General features: G+C 41.6%; 1 protein-coding gene and 1 long non-coding RNA gene across 11 annotated transcripts in view; one reads left to right on the top strand and one right to left on the bottom strand.

The window, feature by feature from the left end:
• Nucleotides 1-17767, top strand: part of LOC102152075 — a 95476-nt gene that overhangs the window by 7021 nt on the left and 70688 nt on the right. For all 9 annotated transcript variants that reach the window (XR_005354586.1, XR_005354587.1, XR_005354579.1 and 6 more), the window contains one exon: nt 10804-10855. This is a non-coding gene — a long non-coding RNA (uncharacterized LOC102152075). The remainder of the gene's footprint in view (nt 1-10803; nt 10856-17767) is intronic.
• On the bottom strand, nt 770-17631 carry CXCL17 (C-X-C motif chemokine ligand 17). 2 transcript variants are annotated; one of them, XM_038528720.1, is made up of 4 exons: nt 17344-17631; nt 6087-6167; nt 5337-5438; nt 770-1201 (listed from the first exon to the last, which is right to left on the bottom strand). In XM_038528720.1, the coding sequence occupies exons 1-4, from the start codon at nt 17420-17422 to the stop codon at nt 1104-1106; spliced, it is 360 nt and encodes a 119-aa protein (XP_038384648.1). In that variant the 5' UTR covers nt 17423-17631; the 3' UTR covers nt 770-1103. The 2 variants fall into 2 exon arrangements, with proteins under 2 accessions (XP_038384648.1, XP_038384649.1); XM_038528721.1 differs by having other exon boundaries at nt 6087-6198; nt 17344-17621.

Raw genomic sequence — 17767 nt, 5'->3', positions numbered from 1 at the left:
AATTTCCTTATATTATTGCTTTGATAATTTCATTCCCATGTTAAAAAAGAAATGACTTCCTACATTTTTACGGCTTGAAGCCGTTTTATTTATTTATTTATTGAAGCCGTTTTCAATGGCATTTGAGATCTTCCACACTATCTCCCTAGTCTTGAACTATGGTCGTGGATATATATTTTCTGTACTAGATTGGAAACTCATGGAGTACAATGACCATTAATGATGATGATGATATGAAGAATCATAAATACTAAAGGCGTTTTATGTGCTGGGAAACTATGCCAGGGTTTTCTTTTTCTTAATTTTTAAAAATTAATCAACATTATCTTTAGTAAGATCATGTCAGGTTCATTGCTATACTTGCTTTCTTTTTTTTTTTTAATTTTTATTTATTTATGATAGTCACAGAGAGAGAGAGAGAGAGAGAGAGAGAGAGAAAGGCAGAGACATAAGCGGGCTCCATGCACCGGAAGCCCGACGTGGGATTCGATCCCCGGTCTCCAGGATTGCGCCCTGGGCCAAAGGCAGGCACTAAACCGTTGTGCCACCCAGGGATCCCTATACTTGGTTTCTTTGCCCCCACTAGCTCTTACCTCAAAAAGGTTTGTTGAATGAGTAAAATAATAAAAAAATTGAGCAGTGGAGTGGAAGAGTGAGGGTGGTGGTAGGGAGAAGTGTGTGTAGAATCTGGGTAGAGTTTGCGGTAAACAGGGTAAAATGGGGATTAATGAGTTGCCAGACCCCATTTGAAAGAAATGATTTAGACTTATTACATTTAAAAATATTTATTGACTTCTGTTTGCTACTTGCATGGTTATATTTAAGGTCATTTGGGACCAGCTAAGAAACCAGGATTTCCAGATTTCTTTTGGGTAATTAGACTTAAGCCCTGGGAAAGGATTGATGGGGGGGAGGGGTGGTGGCGCACTTGAAAAGAGAATCGGGCACTAGAGGGAGCAATAATCTTGGGCAAAATGCTTTGTGAGAACAATTGGAGTGGGGACAGGGAGGGGGAGCTGGAAGTGGGAGAAGAGCATCCTCTAGGTGCGCTCACTACGTTCTTGATGAGAATGTTGCATTGAGAGAGCAGGTCCTCAGAGCTCCTATAAAGGCAGAGCAAAGCTCTTTAATTGACATTGCTTGAGAAATTCCTGGCAGGCTCTGGAGTGCTTGTTTGGCTTCCTGTGGTGCCTTTGGTTCCCTAGGGTGACAATAAAGACTAATGTTAAAAACATTTTAAAAATTTAATTTTTATGAATGCTTTCAAAATGATAGAGGAGTGAGACCTGTCCAATGGAAAACAGTAAAATTAAAAAAAATAAAATTAAAATCCTTCAATTTTCATTCCTCAGAACTAACTACTGTTAATAGTTTGTAGCCTTCCATATCCTTTTGTATGTAAACATAGTAGTTTACTTGAAGAAACAAAAAAATGAGATTATGCTATACATATTGCTTTGCTCTGCACCTTTAACAAATCATCCATTATTGCTAGATACTACATTTACATCAATGGAAGTCCATAAAAACTTGTATGTGCATTTCAATAAATAGTTCTAAAGCAGCTGTCCAAAAAACTAATACCCAGGCCTAAGAAAAAATAGAAAAGGAATATTGCCAGCTACTCCTCTCCTTTTCTGATCTCTATACTTCCCTTCCCCCCTCTCAGAGGTAATCCTGACTTTTATAGTAAACATTGACTTTTTTTTTTTTTTTATAAATTTTTATTTATTTATGATAGTCACACAGAGAGAGAGATCGAGGCAGAGACACAGGCAGAGGGAGAAGCAGGCTCCATGCACCGGGAGCCCGACGTGGGATTCGATCCCGGGTCTCCAGGATCACGCCCTGGGCCAAAGGCAGGCGCCAAACCGCTGCGCCACCCAGGGATCCCTGACTTTTTTCTTTATTAGTTTACTACTTAATTATGTATTCCTAAGTAATTTAGTTTAGTTTTGCCTATTTTTGAAATTTATGTATATGAAATCATACTATAGCTATTTCTTTGTATCTTTTTAAAAAATTCATTGTTATATATGTCAGATTCATTTACATTGTTATACATTCATTTTCACTGATACATAATATTTGAAGATACCACCATTTATTTACTCATTGGTCAATGATCAGCTTGGGGTAGTTATGAGGAATGCTGCTATGAAATTTTTGTATGTGTGTTCTGGTGTATATAGGAATACATTCCTTTTGAGGATATACCAAGGAGTAGAATTTCTTTTCTTTTTTTTTTAGGAGTAGAATTTCTTGGTCAAAGAACTTAAACTTTAGTAGATAGCTGCTAAAATCACTTTTCAAAGTGATTTACTAATTAATTACTCCCAGTAGCAGGATGAGAGTTTCTCTGTCCTACTCTGCCAAAGTTTGTATTGTAAGACTTTAAAATTTTTGCCAATCTAATGATGTATAGGGCTATCTGTTTTGTTTTATTTTATTTTTTAAAGGTTTTATTTTATTTTTTATTTATTCATGAGAGAGACAGAGAGAGGCAGAGACATAGGCAGAGGGAGAAGCAGGCCCCATGCAGGGAGCCCGATGTCGGACTCGATACAGGCCTTTCAGGATCACGTCCTGAGCTGAAGGCAGACACCCAACCGCTAACCCACCCAGGCATCCCTCCATTTGGTTTTGATTCACATTTTTCCAATTACTAGTAAGGGTGGGTGCCATTTCATATGTTTATTAGCCTTTCAGATTTCCCTATCTCTGAAATGCCAATTCAACTTTTGCCTATTTGTCTGTTGTGTTACCTGACTTCCTCTCATTGGTCTGTCAGAATTCTTTGTATATTGGGAATACTAATCCTTTGTCCGTTTCATATGCTGCAGATATAATCTACTTTTAGATTGTTATTTCAGTGCTCGCTTCGGCAGCACATATACTAGATTGTTATTTCATTCTTTTGATGACCAAAATTTCTTAATTTCAGTGAAATCAGATTTATTAATCTTTTATCTTATGGCTTATCTTTTTTTTTAAATAATAAATTTATTTTTTATTGGTGTTCAATTTGCCAACATACAGAATAACACCCAGTGCTCATCCCATCAAGTGCCCCCCTTATCTTTTTTTTTTTTTAAGATTTAAAAAATTTTTTTCATTTATTCGTGATAGGCAGAGAGAGAGACAGACAGACAGAGACACAGGCAGAGGGAGGAGCAGGCTCCATGCAGGGAGCCCGATGCAGGACTTGATCCCGCGACTCCAGGATCATGCCCTGGGCCAAAGGCAGGCACCAAATCGCTGAGCCACTCAGAGATCCCATGGCTTATCTTTTTTAAATCTCATTTAAGAAATCCTTTCCTACCTCAGGATCGTGATTATATTCTCTCATGTTCCCTTATAAATTTGTTTCTCAAATTTAGCTCTTCAATGGACTTGAAATTTATTTTCATGAAGAGTGTAAAGTAAGGTCTTGGCATCTCTTTCTTTTTTTCTTTCTTTTTTTATTTTAAGATTTTATTTAGGGATCCCTGGGTGGCACAGCGGTTTAGTGCCTGCCTTTGGCCCAGGGCGTGATACTGGAGACCCCGGATCGAATCCCACGTCGGGCTCCCAGTGCATAGAGCCTGCTTCTCCCTCTGCCTATGTCTCTGCCTCTCTCTCTCTCTCTCTCTCTCTCTGTGTGTGACTATCATAAATAAATAAAAATTAAAAAAAAAGATTTTATTTATTAGAGAGAGAGAGAGAGAGAGAGAGAGAAGCAGACTCCCTGTTGAGCAAGAAGCCCAAAGTGGGGCTTGATCTAGGACCTGGAGATCATGACCTGAGCCGAAAGGCAGATGCTTAACTAACTGAGCCACCCAGGCAACCCTCTCTTTCTTTATAAAATATTTATTTATTTTAGAGAGAGAGAGAGAGAGCATGAGAAGGAGAGACAGGAGAGAGAGAGAGAGAGAGAGAGAGAGAGAGAGAGAGAATATCTCAAACAGACTCTGTGCTGAGCATGGAGCCTGATGCAGGACTCCATCTTATCCCCAGATCACGACCCTAGCCAAAAGTAAGAGTTGGACGCTTAACTGATCATGCCACCCGGGTGCCTCTCTTTTTTATTTTATCTATTGTGGATATCTTTCTAATCAACACATAATGATTTACCTCATCATTTTTGACAACTACAGAATTACCCAATTTGTTTTTGATGCATAGTTTCTATTTTAATCTATTTGTTAATACAAATACTGCTATAATATTCTTTTATGTATATCTTTGAGTATCCATGCTAATATCCTATGCTGGAGATTGCTTGAAGTGAGATTACTGGAATAAAAGGTACACACACTTAAATTTTTGATAGGAGGGACTCCTGGCTGGCTCAGTTGGTAGAGCATGCAACTCTTGATCTTGGGGTTGTGAGTTTGAGCCCCACACTGGGGGTACAGGTTACTTAAAAAATAAAATATTTATTTTATTTTTTAAAAAAGATTTATTTATTTGAGACAGAAGATATAACTCGAGTAGGGGGAAGGGGCAGAGTGGAGAGAGAGAGAGAGAGATAATCCTCAAGCAGACCCCTCTGAGCATGGAGCCTGACATAGGGCTCAATCCTAGGACCTTGAGATCATGACCTGAGGCAAAATCAAGAGCCAGATGCTTAACCAACTGACCCATACAGGAGCCCCCCAAAATAAAATTTTTAAAAATAGATACATTTTTGATAGGTACTTCCTATTTTACTTCTACCAGCAGTGATGAGGATCCTCATTTATCTCAGTCTTCATAATATCGATTTCTTTTTTTTTTAATTTTTATTTACTTATGATAGTCACAGAGAGAGAGAGAGAGAGGCAGAGACATAGGCAGAGGGAGAAGCAGGCTCCATGCACCGGGAGTCTGACGTGGGATTCGATCCCGGGTCTCCAGGATCGCTCCCTGAGCCAAAGGCAGGCGCTAAACCGCTGCGCCATCCAGGGATCCCTCAGTCTTCATAATATCAATCATTTTTAATTTGACAATTTATTTTTTATATGGCATTTAAAAACTGCTGAAGGGAGGAACCAAATTCTATTTGACATTGATACTGGTATCATCTTAAGAGATTAATGACCAGGCGCCCAATAGCTCCATCTCCCTCCACTTTGATAAGCAATGGGCTTCTAAAATCTAAGAATTTGGTTGAACCTTTCTAGTATTAGGAAAATTGTATCCTGTTTTCCTTCCTCTTTCTATTTCTTTAAGTTGACATTGAGTAGAAAGGGCTGAGAGATGGGCTTATCTTGGTCTTCATTTTGTTCTCTTGTCTATTCTCAAACCCTGGTCTATCCCTCACTGATTCAATAGAGCGACTCTGGTTTAAGGAAGGTCATTCTTTTGACACTTACTGGTTTTCTTCACATTGGCCTTGAAATGATCACAGGGACACTGCTTCTTTGGCATCCCAGGCACTGTTATAAGTTTTCTTTTATGAGCTCTCAGGAACCAGTCTGAAATAACAGGGTTGGTACTTAGAGGGGAAGGTTAATAAGAGAGTAGGAAGTAGGACAGGGCTTTACTTGCTATCCTCCTTGCCTTCTAGTTTTTTTTTTTCAGATTGCCTTGGAAGTTAGGAAAGGAGTCAGCAGAGAACAGAGGAGATACCCAGTTACATGAGCACCAGGATTTCTGAGTTGTTTTGCCTGACCTGTATTGCCAGGAATTTGGTAGCAGGTTTGGAGGGGGCATCAGGATATCATTTAAGGAGACCAAAAAATGAAGAAAAGATCTAGGCATCTGCCTTTGGCTGCCGTAACTTAGCCAACCATTTTGCCTCCCAGATTTCAGTCTTATTTATGAGTAAAAGAAGGTCAAAACCAAGATCCAGGAAGTTTTTGGGAGTCAGCCCTGGGTTCTTGGGGAAAAGAGTGAAGGGGAAGGGGCAGCTAGAGATTCAGCCAACTCCCCTTGGACCTGGGAGGGGTCAACTGCGGAGGTTCAGGAAGAAGACGAGCGTTGGTACTGCGTGGTGGGCCGGTGGAGAGGGCAGTGGGTGAAGTCAGCTCAGAAAACATCTGAACAGGTCTGTGGGGTGGAGATGAAGGGAACTCAGGGGTGAGAGCGGGATCCTGACGTGGAGTGCTATTGTTGATACTGACCTTTGCACTCACATTCTTGGCCATCTTCCTGGAGCCTCCTACTAGGAGCCTGGCGATTATCCCGATGGCCTCTGGCGACCCCTGGTGGAAGGCAACAGGTCATGGCCAGGCACTGGAAAGGGAAGGGGCCAACAGAAATGATCCCCCAGCATTGTGCTACCTACATCAGAGCAATTTTTCCTTCCTTTTTTTATTCAGGGATCTAGGGTACTTCAAGAGAAGAGTATTTTTTTAAAAGATTTATTTATTCATGAGAGACACACACAGAAACGCAGAGACATAGGCAGAGGGAGAAGCAGGCTTCCTGTGGGGAGCCCTGTGCAGGATTCCATCCCAGAACTGTGGGATCATGACCTGAGCCAAAGGCAGACGCTCAACCACTGAGCCACCCAGGTGCCCCAAGAGAGGACTATTTTATTTTTTACTTAATTTTATTTTTGAAAAAGATTTTATTTATTTATGAGAGAGACACACACACAGAGGCAGAAACACAGGCAGAGAGAGAGAAGCAGGCTCCTTGCAGTGAATCTGATGTGGGACTCAATCTCCAGAACCCAGAATCATGCCCTGAGCCAAAGGCAGATGCTCAACCACTGAGCCACCGAGGTGTCACAGGACTATTTTATTTTATTTATTTTATTTATTTATTTTTAAAATAAATTTTTTATTGGTGTTCAATTTGCCAACATACACAATAACACCCAGTGCTCATCCCGTCAAGTGCCCACCTCAGTGCCCGTCACTCAGTCACCCCCACCCCCCGCCCACCTCCCCTTCCACCACCCCTAGTTCATTTCCCAGAGTTAGGAGTTTTTCATGTTCTGTCTCCCTTTCTGATATTTCCCACTTATTTTTTCTCCTTTCCCCTTTATTCCCTTTCACTATTTTTTTTTAATTTTTCTTTAAACTTTTATTTATTTATGATAGGCACACAGTGAGAGAGAGAGAGGCAGAGACACAGGCAGAGGGAGAAGCAGGCTCCATGCACCGGGAGCCCGACGTGGGATTCGATCCCGGGTCTCCAGGATCACGCCCTGGGCCAAAGGCAGGCGCCAAACCGCTGCGCCACCCAGGGATCCCCCCTTTCACTATTTTTTATATTCCCCAAATGAATGAGACCATATAATGTTTGTCCTTCTCCGATTGACTTATTTCACTCAGCATAATACCCTCCAGTTCCATACACGTCGAAGCAAATGGTGGGTATTTGTCGTTTCCAACGGCTGAGTAATATTCCATTGTATACATAAACCACATCTTCTTTATCCATTCATCTTTCGATGGACACCGAGGCTCCTTCCACAGTTTGGCTATTGTGGACATTGCTGCTATAAACATCCGGGTGCAGGTGTCCCGGTGTTTCATTGCATCTGTATCTTTGGGGTAAATCCCCAGCAGTGCAATTGCTGGGTCGTAGGGCAGATCTATTTTTAACTCTTTTTTTTTTTAATGATTTTATTTATTCATAGAGACACAGAGAGAGAGAGAGAGAGAGAGAGAGATAGAGAGAGAGAGAGAGGCAGAGGCACAGGCAGAGGGAGAAGCAGGCTCCATGCAGGGAGCCTAATGTGGGACTCCGTTCAGGGTCCCCAGGATCAAACCCCGGGCTGCAGGCGGCGCTAAACCGCTGCGCCACCGCTGCCCTATTTTTAACTCTTTGAGGAACCTCCACACAGTTTTCCGGAGTGGCTGCACCAGTTCACATTCCCACCAACAGTGCAGGAGGGTTTCCCTTTCTCCACACCTCTCCAACATTTCACAGGACTATTTTAAATGGATAAGGAATTGAGGTTTAAAATCTGGCTTAGAGGAATCCCTGGGTGGCTCAGCAGTTCAGTGCCTGCCTTTGGCCCAGGGTGTGATCCCGGATTCCCCGGATAGAGTCCCGCGTCAGGGTCCCAGCATGGAGCCTGCTTCTCCCTCTGCCTGTGTCTCTGCTTCTCTCTCTCTCTATCATGAATAAATAAAATCTTAAAAAAAAAAATCTGGCTTAGAGAAAAGCTTAGCTGGAGGTAGGTGGGAAAAGAATGACTTCTGGATGGAAGAAGGGACAAGAGGTGGGTGTTAATCAAGACCTGATGGGGCGCCTGGATGGCTCAGTTGGTTGAGCATCCGACCCTTGGTTCAGGTCAGGTCATGATCTCAGGGTCATGATTTCAGGGTTGTGGGATCAAGCCCTGCATTGAGCTCTGTGTTGGGCTCCATGCTACGCATGTAGTTAGCTTGGGTTTCTCTCCCCCTCTTCCCCTGTGCATGTGTTCTCTCTCTCTCTCAAGTAAATAAATAAACCTTTAGTGGGGGGAAAAGACACCTGACAATACCCCCTAGCCCCAGCACACATTAAAATTCTCATGACTTAAGAAATGGGAACAAGGAGCAGATTATTCCATACACTAGTCAGGATCTTCACCTGACCTTCAAGTTTCCTGTATTTGAATCCATAATCCCAGTTCAGCTATAAGAGGATGGTCTCTACTTTTTTGGCTTTGGAACAAAGCCAATCTTCTTTTGGCTTCTAGTCAAGTCTGTTTTATCTCTTGGTGCTGTCTTATTCCTGTTTTGTGATCCTAAAATATTTCTATGACAATCAAGAATGATGGTTGTTAGACTTGAGATTCTGGAGCTAAAACTGGGCCTAGATGATGCTTTGTCTGTATAGCAGTTTCTGATAGTTCCCATAAGAATTAATTATGCCTTCACATGGTTCCTCATTGTATTTGAATGCAGCTCTCAATGCAGTTATACATATAGTTTGTTGCTTAAAAAAGCTCCAACCCCCAGTACTTCAAAATGACTGTATTTGAAGATAGAGTCTTTAAAGAGATGACTGAGTTAAAATGTGGTTATATGGTGGGTTCAAATTCAGTCCAACTGGAGTCCTTCTAAGAAGAAGAGATTTGGGCAAAGAGATACCAGAGATATGAGAAAATAAATTTTTGTTGTTTAAGTCCCTCATTCTGTGCTATTTTGTTGGGACTGTCCTAGGAAACTAAAAATCTTTCTCCCATCGATGGCTCAGTAGTCATTCAGCTGCATACAGCTGACACATGGTAGATGCTTTGTAAATGTTTGTTCAATAAGCAAATGAACAACTTGTCTAGAAAGGGCCCTTAGAGGTCCTCTGGTTCAATCCAAGGGCTCTTTCCCAGACTTGTGCCCTTTCTGCCACATAGATGGAAGGTGTTGCATCATTTCCCCAAGTTCTAGTTTCCAAATTGTTCTCATGTGCTGTTTTGAGTACTATTAAAATAATTTAAACAGGCACACATAGCTCCTGCCATCTAAACTTTTCTAATATTTTACTCTCACCTGACCTCTGCTTGTAGTTCCAGAGGAAAGCCACAGAATGTTAGAGCCAGAAGGACTCTTGGAGGTTACTTAGTTGAATCTCTTTATTGAGAAGTTTTAAAATTCTAAATGTAATATAGCTATAGTAGAGAAAATTTGGAAAGTACAGATAAAGAAATATTTGCTCTTACCATCTGGTGGTATTTTGGGTGTGTTTCTTGCGTATGATTTTCTTTATACATTGATAACCATACTATGTGAATAAGTTTCTTTTTGTTCACTTTATAAGCATGTTGCTATGTCATCTTCATAATGGACATTTCTATTAACTTTTCTTTCTTTTTGGAGAAAGAGAGAGCGCATATGGGGAGGGGCAGAGGGAGAGAGAGAATCTCAAGAGAGAGAGAATCTCAAGCAGGCTCCACACCCAGGCAGAGCTGGATCTCATGACCCTGAGATCATGACCTGAACCAAAATCAAGAGTTGGACACTCAGTTGGACACATGACTGAGCCACCTGGTGCTCCCTCCTTTTGTAAAAAAAAGTTTATTTATTTGAGAGAGAGAGAGCATGAGAGGTGGAGGGGGGCAGAGGGAGAAAGAGAAACAGATTCCCTTCTGAGTAGGGAACCCACACAGAGCTCTATCCCAGGACCCTGAGATCATGGCCTGAACTGAAAGTAGATACTTAACCAACCGAACCACCCAGGTACCCCCATAAGAGACATTTTTAAAGATTGCATAATATTCCCAACAAGTATATGTGCTCCAGATTATTTTATTATTTATTTTTAAAATATTTTATTTATTTATTTATTTATTTATTTATTTATTTATTTATTTATTTAAGACACAGACAGAGAGAGGCAGAGACACAGGCAGAGAGAGAAGCAGGCTCCATGCAGGGAGCCTGAGGTGGGACTTGATCCCGGACTCCAGGATCACGCCCTGGGCCGAAGGCAGGTGCTAAACCGCTGAGCCACCCAGGGATCCTGAGTGCTCCAGATAATTTAACTATTCGCCCATGCTGAATTTTTAGATTGTTTTATTTTTGAATATTGATACATTTCTTTAAGTTTGTAACTGTTTTCCAAATGTTAAATTATTGGGCAAGATTTCTTCCCAAAGTGGAATTACTGGGTCAAAAATTAAGAACAGGGGATCCCTGGGTGGCTCAGCGGTTTAGCGCCTGCCTTTGGTCCAGGGTGCGATCCTGGAGTCCCGGGATCGAGTCCCATGTCGGGATCCCAGCATGGAGCCTGCTTCTCCCTCCTCCTGTCTCTGCCTCTCTCTCTCTCTCTATCATAAATAAATAAATCTTAAAAAAAATAAAAGTTAAGAACAGTTTTATATTTTTTGATATTATAACTAAATTGCTTTTAAAAGGGTTGTACTAAATAACTTAATCACTACCCCCCCCTTTTTTTCAGATGAGGAAACTGAGGCCCAGAGAGAGCAAATGAAATACCCAAGTTCACCAAGGTAATGGTGACACATCTGAAGCTAAAACGCAGGTCAAAGTTTCTTAATCTGTTGTTCTTTTTGTAGCCTCTAATTCCATAGTATAATTTAGAATAAGTTGCACATGTCTATAGTATTATGTTTCCCAAACCTCAGATATTTCTGGATGACCTTTATGATTCTTGCTGTAGCTTGTACCACCTCTACTATTATTTACTTCTTACTTTTTCTTTATAAGATTTATTTATTTAGTTGAGAGAGAGTGAGAGAGCACAGCAGGGTGAGCTGCAGGCAGAGGGAGAGGGAGAACTTGATTCCAGGACCTTGGGATCATGACCTGAGCCAAAGGCAGACACTTAACCGTCTGAGCCACCCAGGCACTCTGCTTACTTTTTCTTTATTTTTCTTTATTTTTTTTTATGTTTTTATTTATTTATGATAGTCACAGAGAGAGAGAGAGAGAGAGGCAGAGACACAGGCAGAGGGAGAAGCAGGCTCCATGCACCGGGAGCCCGATGTGGGACTCGATCCTGGGTCTCCAGGATTATGCCCTGGGCCAAAGGCAGGCGCCAAACCGCTGCGCCACCCAGGGATCCCCATTTTTCTTTAAACAAATTTAGTTTACAAAACAGCGTCATCCTCTGCAATATTATCTGTGAGATTAGGGGTTTGGTACATCTTAGATTTTTTTCTAACATTCATTAACATAAACATATAATTTATAAAACAAAAGTTCAGGATACCTGGATAGCTCAGTGGCTCAGCATCTATCTTCAGCTTAGTGTGTGATCCTGGGGTCCCAGGATTGAGTCCCACATCGGGCTCCCTACAGGGAGTCTGCTTCTCCTTCTGCCTATGTCTCTGCTTCTTTCTCTGTGTCTCTCATGAATAAATACGTTAAAAAAATAAAGTTAAAGCTCATTTATGTCCTACTGAAAATCAATTTTGGAAAATATTGATATAGTGGGATAAGCATGAATTTTACATCCAGGCAGACCTGGATCAACTACTTGCTCAACTACTTGCTCAACTACTTGCTCTATCACTTAATGATGTAGTCTTGGCTTTGATCTTTGATTCTCTGGTTTATAAAACGAATATCCACATTGCAGAATTAGGAATAAATGAGCTACTGGGGATGCCCAATAGCCAGTGTCCAAGTAGGTGTTCAGTTACCTGATGGTTATTACTGTGGTTATTATTGCAGACTTCTGTTACTTGGTCCCAAAGAGGGTATCTGGAGTGTTAGGTTTGTTGCTTTCTGCTGACCTGTATGTGTAAAGAAGTTACTCCCTCTTGTTAGGACTTGTGGTAGATCGGTCATTATTTTCACTTCCCTGTTCCATTACGTATTAACTTTATGATTTTGGGCAAGTTGCTAACCTCTGCGTCTCATTTACCTAATTTGTAAAATGAGCCTAATAAGAGTCCACTAATGTGTGTGCATGTGTCTATTTCCTTGCTTTGTCCACTAGAGGGCCCAGAAGCACTAGCCACTGGTAGCCATGGGCAATACCTTGCAATACCTTACTGCCCAGGGTTTGTGAATACCATTCTCCAGGAAAAGGAACCAGAGCTCCTTGGAGAAATGGCTGATTCCAGGGCAAGCCAGGGAAGTACAGATGAGCCTGGAGCATCTTATGGTATCAGAAAGTCTGGAATTGCTAAAGAATGATATGTTAAAAAGACATAAAAGTCTACTTGCAGGAGCTCTCAATGTTCCATTTTGAGACAATATGAACAACATAATAATGATAGTGATGGATTATAATCCATAAATGTCCATGAGTTTTTATGTGTATAAATAAATAAGTCAATAAATAAATGGGAGAGAAGGAGAAGCTTTTTCTTTTTTTTTTTTAGATTTATTTATTTATGATAGACATAGAGAGAGAGAGAGAGAGAGAGAGAGAGGCAGAGACACAGGAGGAGGGAGAAGCAGGCTCCATGCCTGGAGCCCGACGCGGGACTTGATCCCGGGACCCCAGGATCACACCCCGGGCCAAAGGCAGGCGCTAAACCGCCAAGCCACCCAGGGATCCCCTGAAGCTTTTTCTTATAGTAGAATCCCAATTAATAAATGTAGAAGGAGGAACTCCTGGGTGGCTCAGTGGTTGAGTGCTTGCCTTCAGCCCAGGATATGATCCTGGAGTCCCAGGATTGAGTCCCACATCAGGCTCCCTGCATGGAGCCTGCTTCTCCCTCTGCCTGTGTCTCTGCCTCTCTGTCTGTGTCTCTCATGAATAAATAAATCTTAAAAAAAAAATAAATGTAGAAGGAATGATGGAAATAGAAAATTACCATTTGGCTAATACCACAGTAACACTTGTTGAAGATGGGAATCGTCAATGGATTTTAAAAATTAGTTGGCAAAAGTATGAAGAGAAGAAACAGGCTTTTTGCATAGCCTTAAATTATCTCTCCACAAGATACTTATTTATTACAATGGGAAAAAGAGTAACTTTACAGTAGAGAAACCTGGCAGACACCACCTTAACCAAGTGTTCAAAATTAACATCCTCAGTAGTTGGGAATGATCAGTATCATGGGCTGTCTGATGTGATGCATGGAGTAGGCACACATTACTTCTGTGGTATTCTTGCCCAAAATGCATAATCTGAATTTAATCATGAAGAAACAGCAGACAAACCCAAACTGAGGCGCTTTCTACAAAATAACTGACCAGTATCTTCAAAACTGTCAAAATTGGGGCACCTGCGTGGCTCAGTGCTTGAGTGTCTGCCTTTGGCTCAGTTCATGATCCCGGCATCCTGGGATCGAATCCTGAATCAGGCTCCCCATAGGGAGCCTGCTTCTCCCTCTGCCTGTCTCTGCCTTTCTCTGTGTCTCTCATGAATTAAAAAAAAAAAAAAAAAAAAAAAAACCTGTCAAAATCATGAAAGACAAAGAAGACTGAGAAACTACTCTAGCTTGGGGCAAACCAGGGAGATATGACAACTTTATTCAGTTTAGCATACTGGATTAGATGCTAGACCAGAAAAGGGACATTATGAGAGTGATCAGCAAAACTGTGAATATTAGTACATTCATAATTAATATTATGTCAATGCTAATTTCCTGGTTTTGATAATCATAGTTATGTAAGATGTTATTTGAAAAAAACTGGATGAAAGATATATTGGAACTATGATTATTTTTACAGCATTTTTTAAGTCTGAAAAATAAAAAGTGAATTAAAAAATACATTATATTTCTGGGAGGACACAATGAGGTAATATGTTTGAAGTGCTTAGAACATTGCCTGCCACATAGGATTGCTTAACACATTTCAGCTATTATTGTAGATAATTTTGTAGTTAATAATGATATTATAAGTAATTAATCTATTATTATAAGTGATTTGTTTCCTGGCATTCTCATATATTCTTATCTATTCTCCTCCCTCTCTGTGAAAAACACACTGTGCATGTATGTTGTTATTCTAAGAGATAAAGTAAGATCAGATTTTATTTTGAGAATTTGGGGGATGGGAAAGTGAGGGGAATTGTTCCTCCAGTCAGACTTGGGCACTCCAAAACTGTGCTTGGCTGGGTGACCTGGATTAAGCTGGATATGGCTGTAATAGTGCCAACTGGCAGCACAGTGAGCCTTCCCTAATTCATTGGCATTGTGCTTGAGAAGCTACTTGAGAAATTTTACTCAGTCCATTTATTGAATCCTTGTTATGTACACATTATAGGTCATTTGACATTCACAACAATTATATGTTTTAAGTGGTATTTTACTCATTTTAAGATGATAAAACGGGCTCCAAAAAGTGAAGTAGTTTGTTCAAAGATGCAGAGTAAGTGGTGGAGTGAGGATTTGGATCTAGGTTCCCTGGACTTCAAGGCTGAGTCTACAGGTCTAAGTAAGTCTAAACCTATAGCCAGGTGTGAGAACTATTGATATAGAGCAGGGGTTCTCAGCTGGGGAGTGGTTTCCCCCTCCAGGGGACATTTGGCAACGTCTGGAGTTAACTTTTGTCTATCTTAACTGGAGGAAGAAGTGGAGAGCCTTCTATTGGCATCTAGTTGGTACTGGCCACACGGATGCTGCTGAATATCTTACAATGCACAGAATAGCACCCTACAGCAAAGAATTGCCCTGATCCAAATTTCAATAGAACTGCTATTAAACCAAGGTGTAGAGTCTTTCAAGGGCAACATTTTGAACTTAGAAACCTGAGCATTTATTCTTCACTTAGCAAATATTTACTGAACACTATGCTCGATAGTGTGAGAGATATGGAAACAATATAGCAGATTGTGCCACCAAGGAGGTTATAGTCTAGAAGGGCAGGGGATAGAGATAGGAAAGGCACACCAATCCCTTCAATATAAGATAGAAAATGACAAGTGCAAAGAGAGAGTCAAGTTAGGGCTAAGTATGTTCACAGGACAGAGGCCTCATACCTGGTAGTGAGAAGAATCGGGGAGGCTCTGAGGAGGAGGTGGTTTCTGAGCTGAGTGTATGAGTGAGGTTAAGCTAGTGTGAAAGCACGAGACCCATTCAGGGAACAGCCAACAATCTAATTTAGGGGGAGCATAGAGCATTTGTTAGTGAGTGGAGGGGTGGATTGGAAAGGCAGGTTGTGGTTAGAGGTTTGAATCGAGGCTAAGGACTCTGGCCTTGGTGTCTGTCATAATGATGGAAAAGCCTTCCCCTCAAGACTGGCAGCCTAAGCCCTAGTGCTATGAGGCCCAGCACCTTCCAGAGACCTCTCTCTACTAGGGAAGGGAAGTTCGAATTTGGGGTAAAGTGAACTTCCGATTTTAAGGATCAAGTTGATTTTAAATATGTAACAAAGTTATTTTACTTCAAAGTAACCCTTGGGGGAGGCCCCGATGGCTTAGCAGTTTAGCGCTGCCTTCAGCCCAGGGTGTGATCCTGGAGGCCCGGGACTGAGTCCCATGTCAGGCTCCCTGCATGGAGTCTGCTTCTCCCTCTGCCTCTCTCTCTCTCTTTCTCTCTGTTTCTAATAAATAAATAAAATAAACAAACAAAAACAAAACAACAACAACAAAAAAACCCCCAAAGTAACCCTTGGGGAGTTGGTTCTCTCAAGCAGAAACATATATGGGATGAGCTCTCTTCTGTGTGGTTGTTCTGCTAACGGTGAGGCCACCTGAGATGTAGTGAGAGCTGGAGCTGATTTGGAGTCTCTAACCTAAGGCCTGCTTCCCAGAAGGTCAGCTGAGTATGGCTAAAGCTTCCAACATGGATACTATCTGGTGATATGATTTTTCTAGTTTATTACTTTATTATTTATTTATTTATTTTTTTTTTTTAAGATTTTATTTATTCACAAGAGACACAGAGAGAGAGGAAGAGACATAGGCAGAGGGAGAAGCTCCATGCAGGGAGCCCGACGTGGGACTTGATCCTGGATCCCAGGATCATGCCCTGAGCGAAAGGCAGACGCTCAACCTCTGAGCCGCTCAGGAGTCCCTAGTTTATTATTTTACCATTAAAAATTATTGGTGTCGGGATGCCAGGGTGGCTCAGTGGTTGAGCGTCTCTGTTTTCCTCAGGGTGTGATCCCAGAGTCCCGGGATTGAGTCCTACATCAGGCTCCCTGCATGGAGCCTGCTTCTCCCTCTGCCTGTGTCTCTGCCTCTTTCTCTGTGTGTCTCTCATGAATAAATAAACAAAATCTTTAAAAAAATTATTGGTGGCATTCTGGTACACTATAAAGAAAATATAAGCAAGGAGTTCTCGTCCTCCATGAATATATACGTACAGTTGCCTTTAGCACATTTATACACTGTCACCAAGACTGGTTCTTCTGGAAAAGGATTTAGGGGCTGAAGGTAAGAGAGCAGATTTTTATTGAGCCAGTATATGTATATGTTTTGCTAGCTACAGTTTCAAACATTTTGATACCCACCATCTCATTTTGTTCTCACAACACTCTTTTTTAAAAAAATTTATTTATATATTCATGAGAGACACACACAGAGAGAGGTAGAGACACAGGCAGAGGGAGAAGCAGGCTCCATGCAGGGAGCCTGATGTGGGACTCAATCCCAGGTCTCCAGGATCACACCTGGGCCGAAGGCAGTGCCAAACCGCTGAGCCACCTGGGCTGCCCTCACAACACTCTTTGGATATAAGTATAGTCTTTTCCTTTTTGTGGGTGAGGAAGCGGGCATTGGCAGAAGCTAACTTGCCCCAAATCCCTGTAGGTGGAAGGGGCTATATTTCAATGCATGATTTTTTTTTTTTTTGCCACTTTTTCTTTTCTGTTTTTCCACTTTTTCTCCCCCCTGTTTCCCTTTTTTAAAAAAAATTTTTTTTTTATTATTTATTTATGATAGTCATACAGAGAGAGAGAGAGAGGCAGAGACACAGGCGGAGGGAGAAGCAGGCTCCATGCACCGGGAGCCTGACGTGGGATTCGATCCCGGGTGTCCAGGATCGCGCCCTGGGCCAAAGGCAGGCGCCAAACCGCTGCGCCACCCAGGGATCCCCCCCTGTTTCCCTTTATAAAAAATTAATCTCATTACCTGGATTTGGGCTGCTAGAGACCACAGGCATCAGCATTAGTGGCAGCAACAGAAGGAGAGAAGAGATTAGAATTTTCATTGCAACTGTTGGTGCTGCTGTGAGTTGGTTGAAGAGAGTGCAGAAGGTTCCTAGTTGGAGGCTCCGGATGTCTTCCTGTCTTCCTTGGGATGGTGGTCTGGGCTTTAATCCCTGGCCAGTGTTCCCATTAGAGGGTGAGAACAGCTAAGTGATGCTGACCTTGTTAGGTAACAGGTTTACAGGAATCTAGGAGGAAAAACTGGCCAAACAAAAGAAGTGAAGCATTCTTAAGAACACAGGAAGGTGACTGACAACTTGGCAGCAGTACTGGTTCCCTCCTTCCCTCCCAGGGTGCTATGATTTCTTTCCCAAATCATTTTAATCTTTGAATTTCCTTATACCTTT

The sequence above is a fragment of the Canis lupus genome, chromosome 1, assembly GCF_011100685.1.
Source record: "Canis lupus familiaris isolate Mischka breed German Shepherd chromosome 1, alternate assembly UU_Cfam_GSD_1.0, whole genome shotgun sequence".
Taxonomy (NCBI): domain Eukaryota; kingdom Metazoa; phylum Chordata; class Mammalia; order Carnivora; family Canidae; genus Canis; species Canis lupus.
Note: the sequence above shows the minus strand (reverse complement) of the source record. Positions and strands in the feature narration are given on the sequence as shown.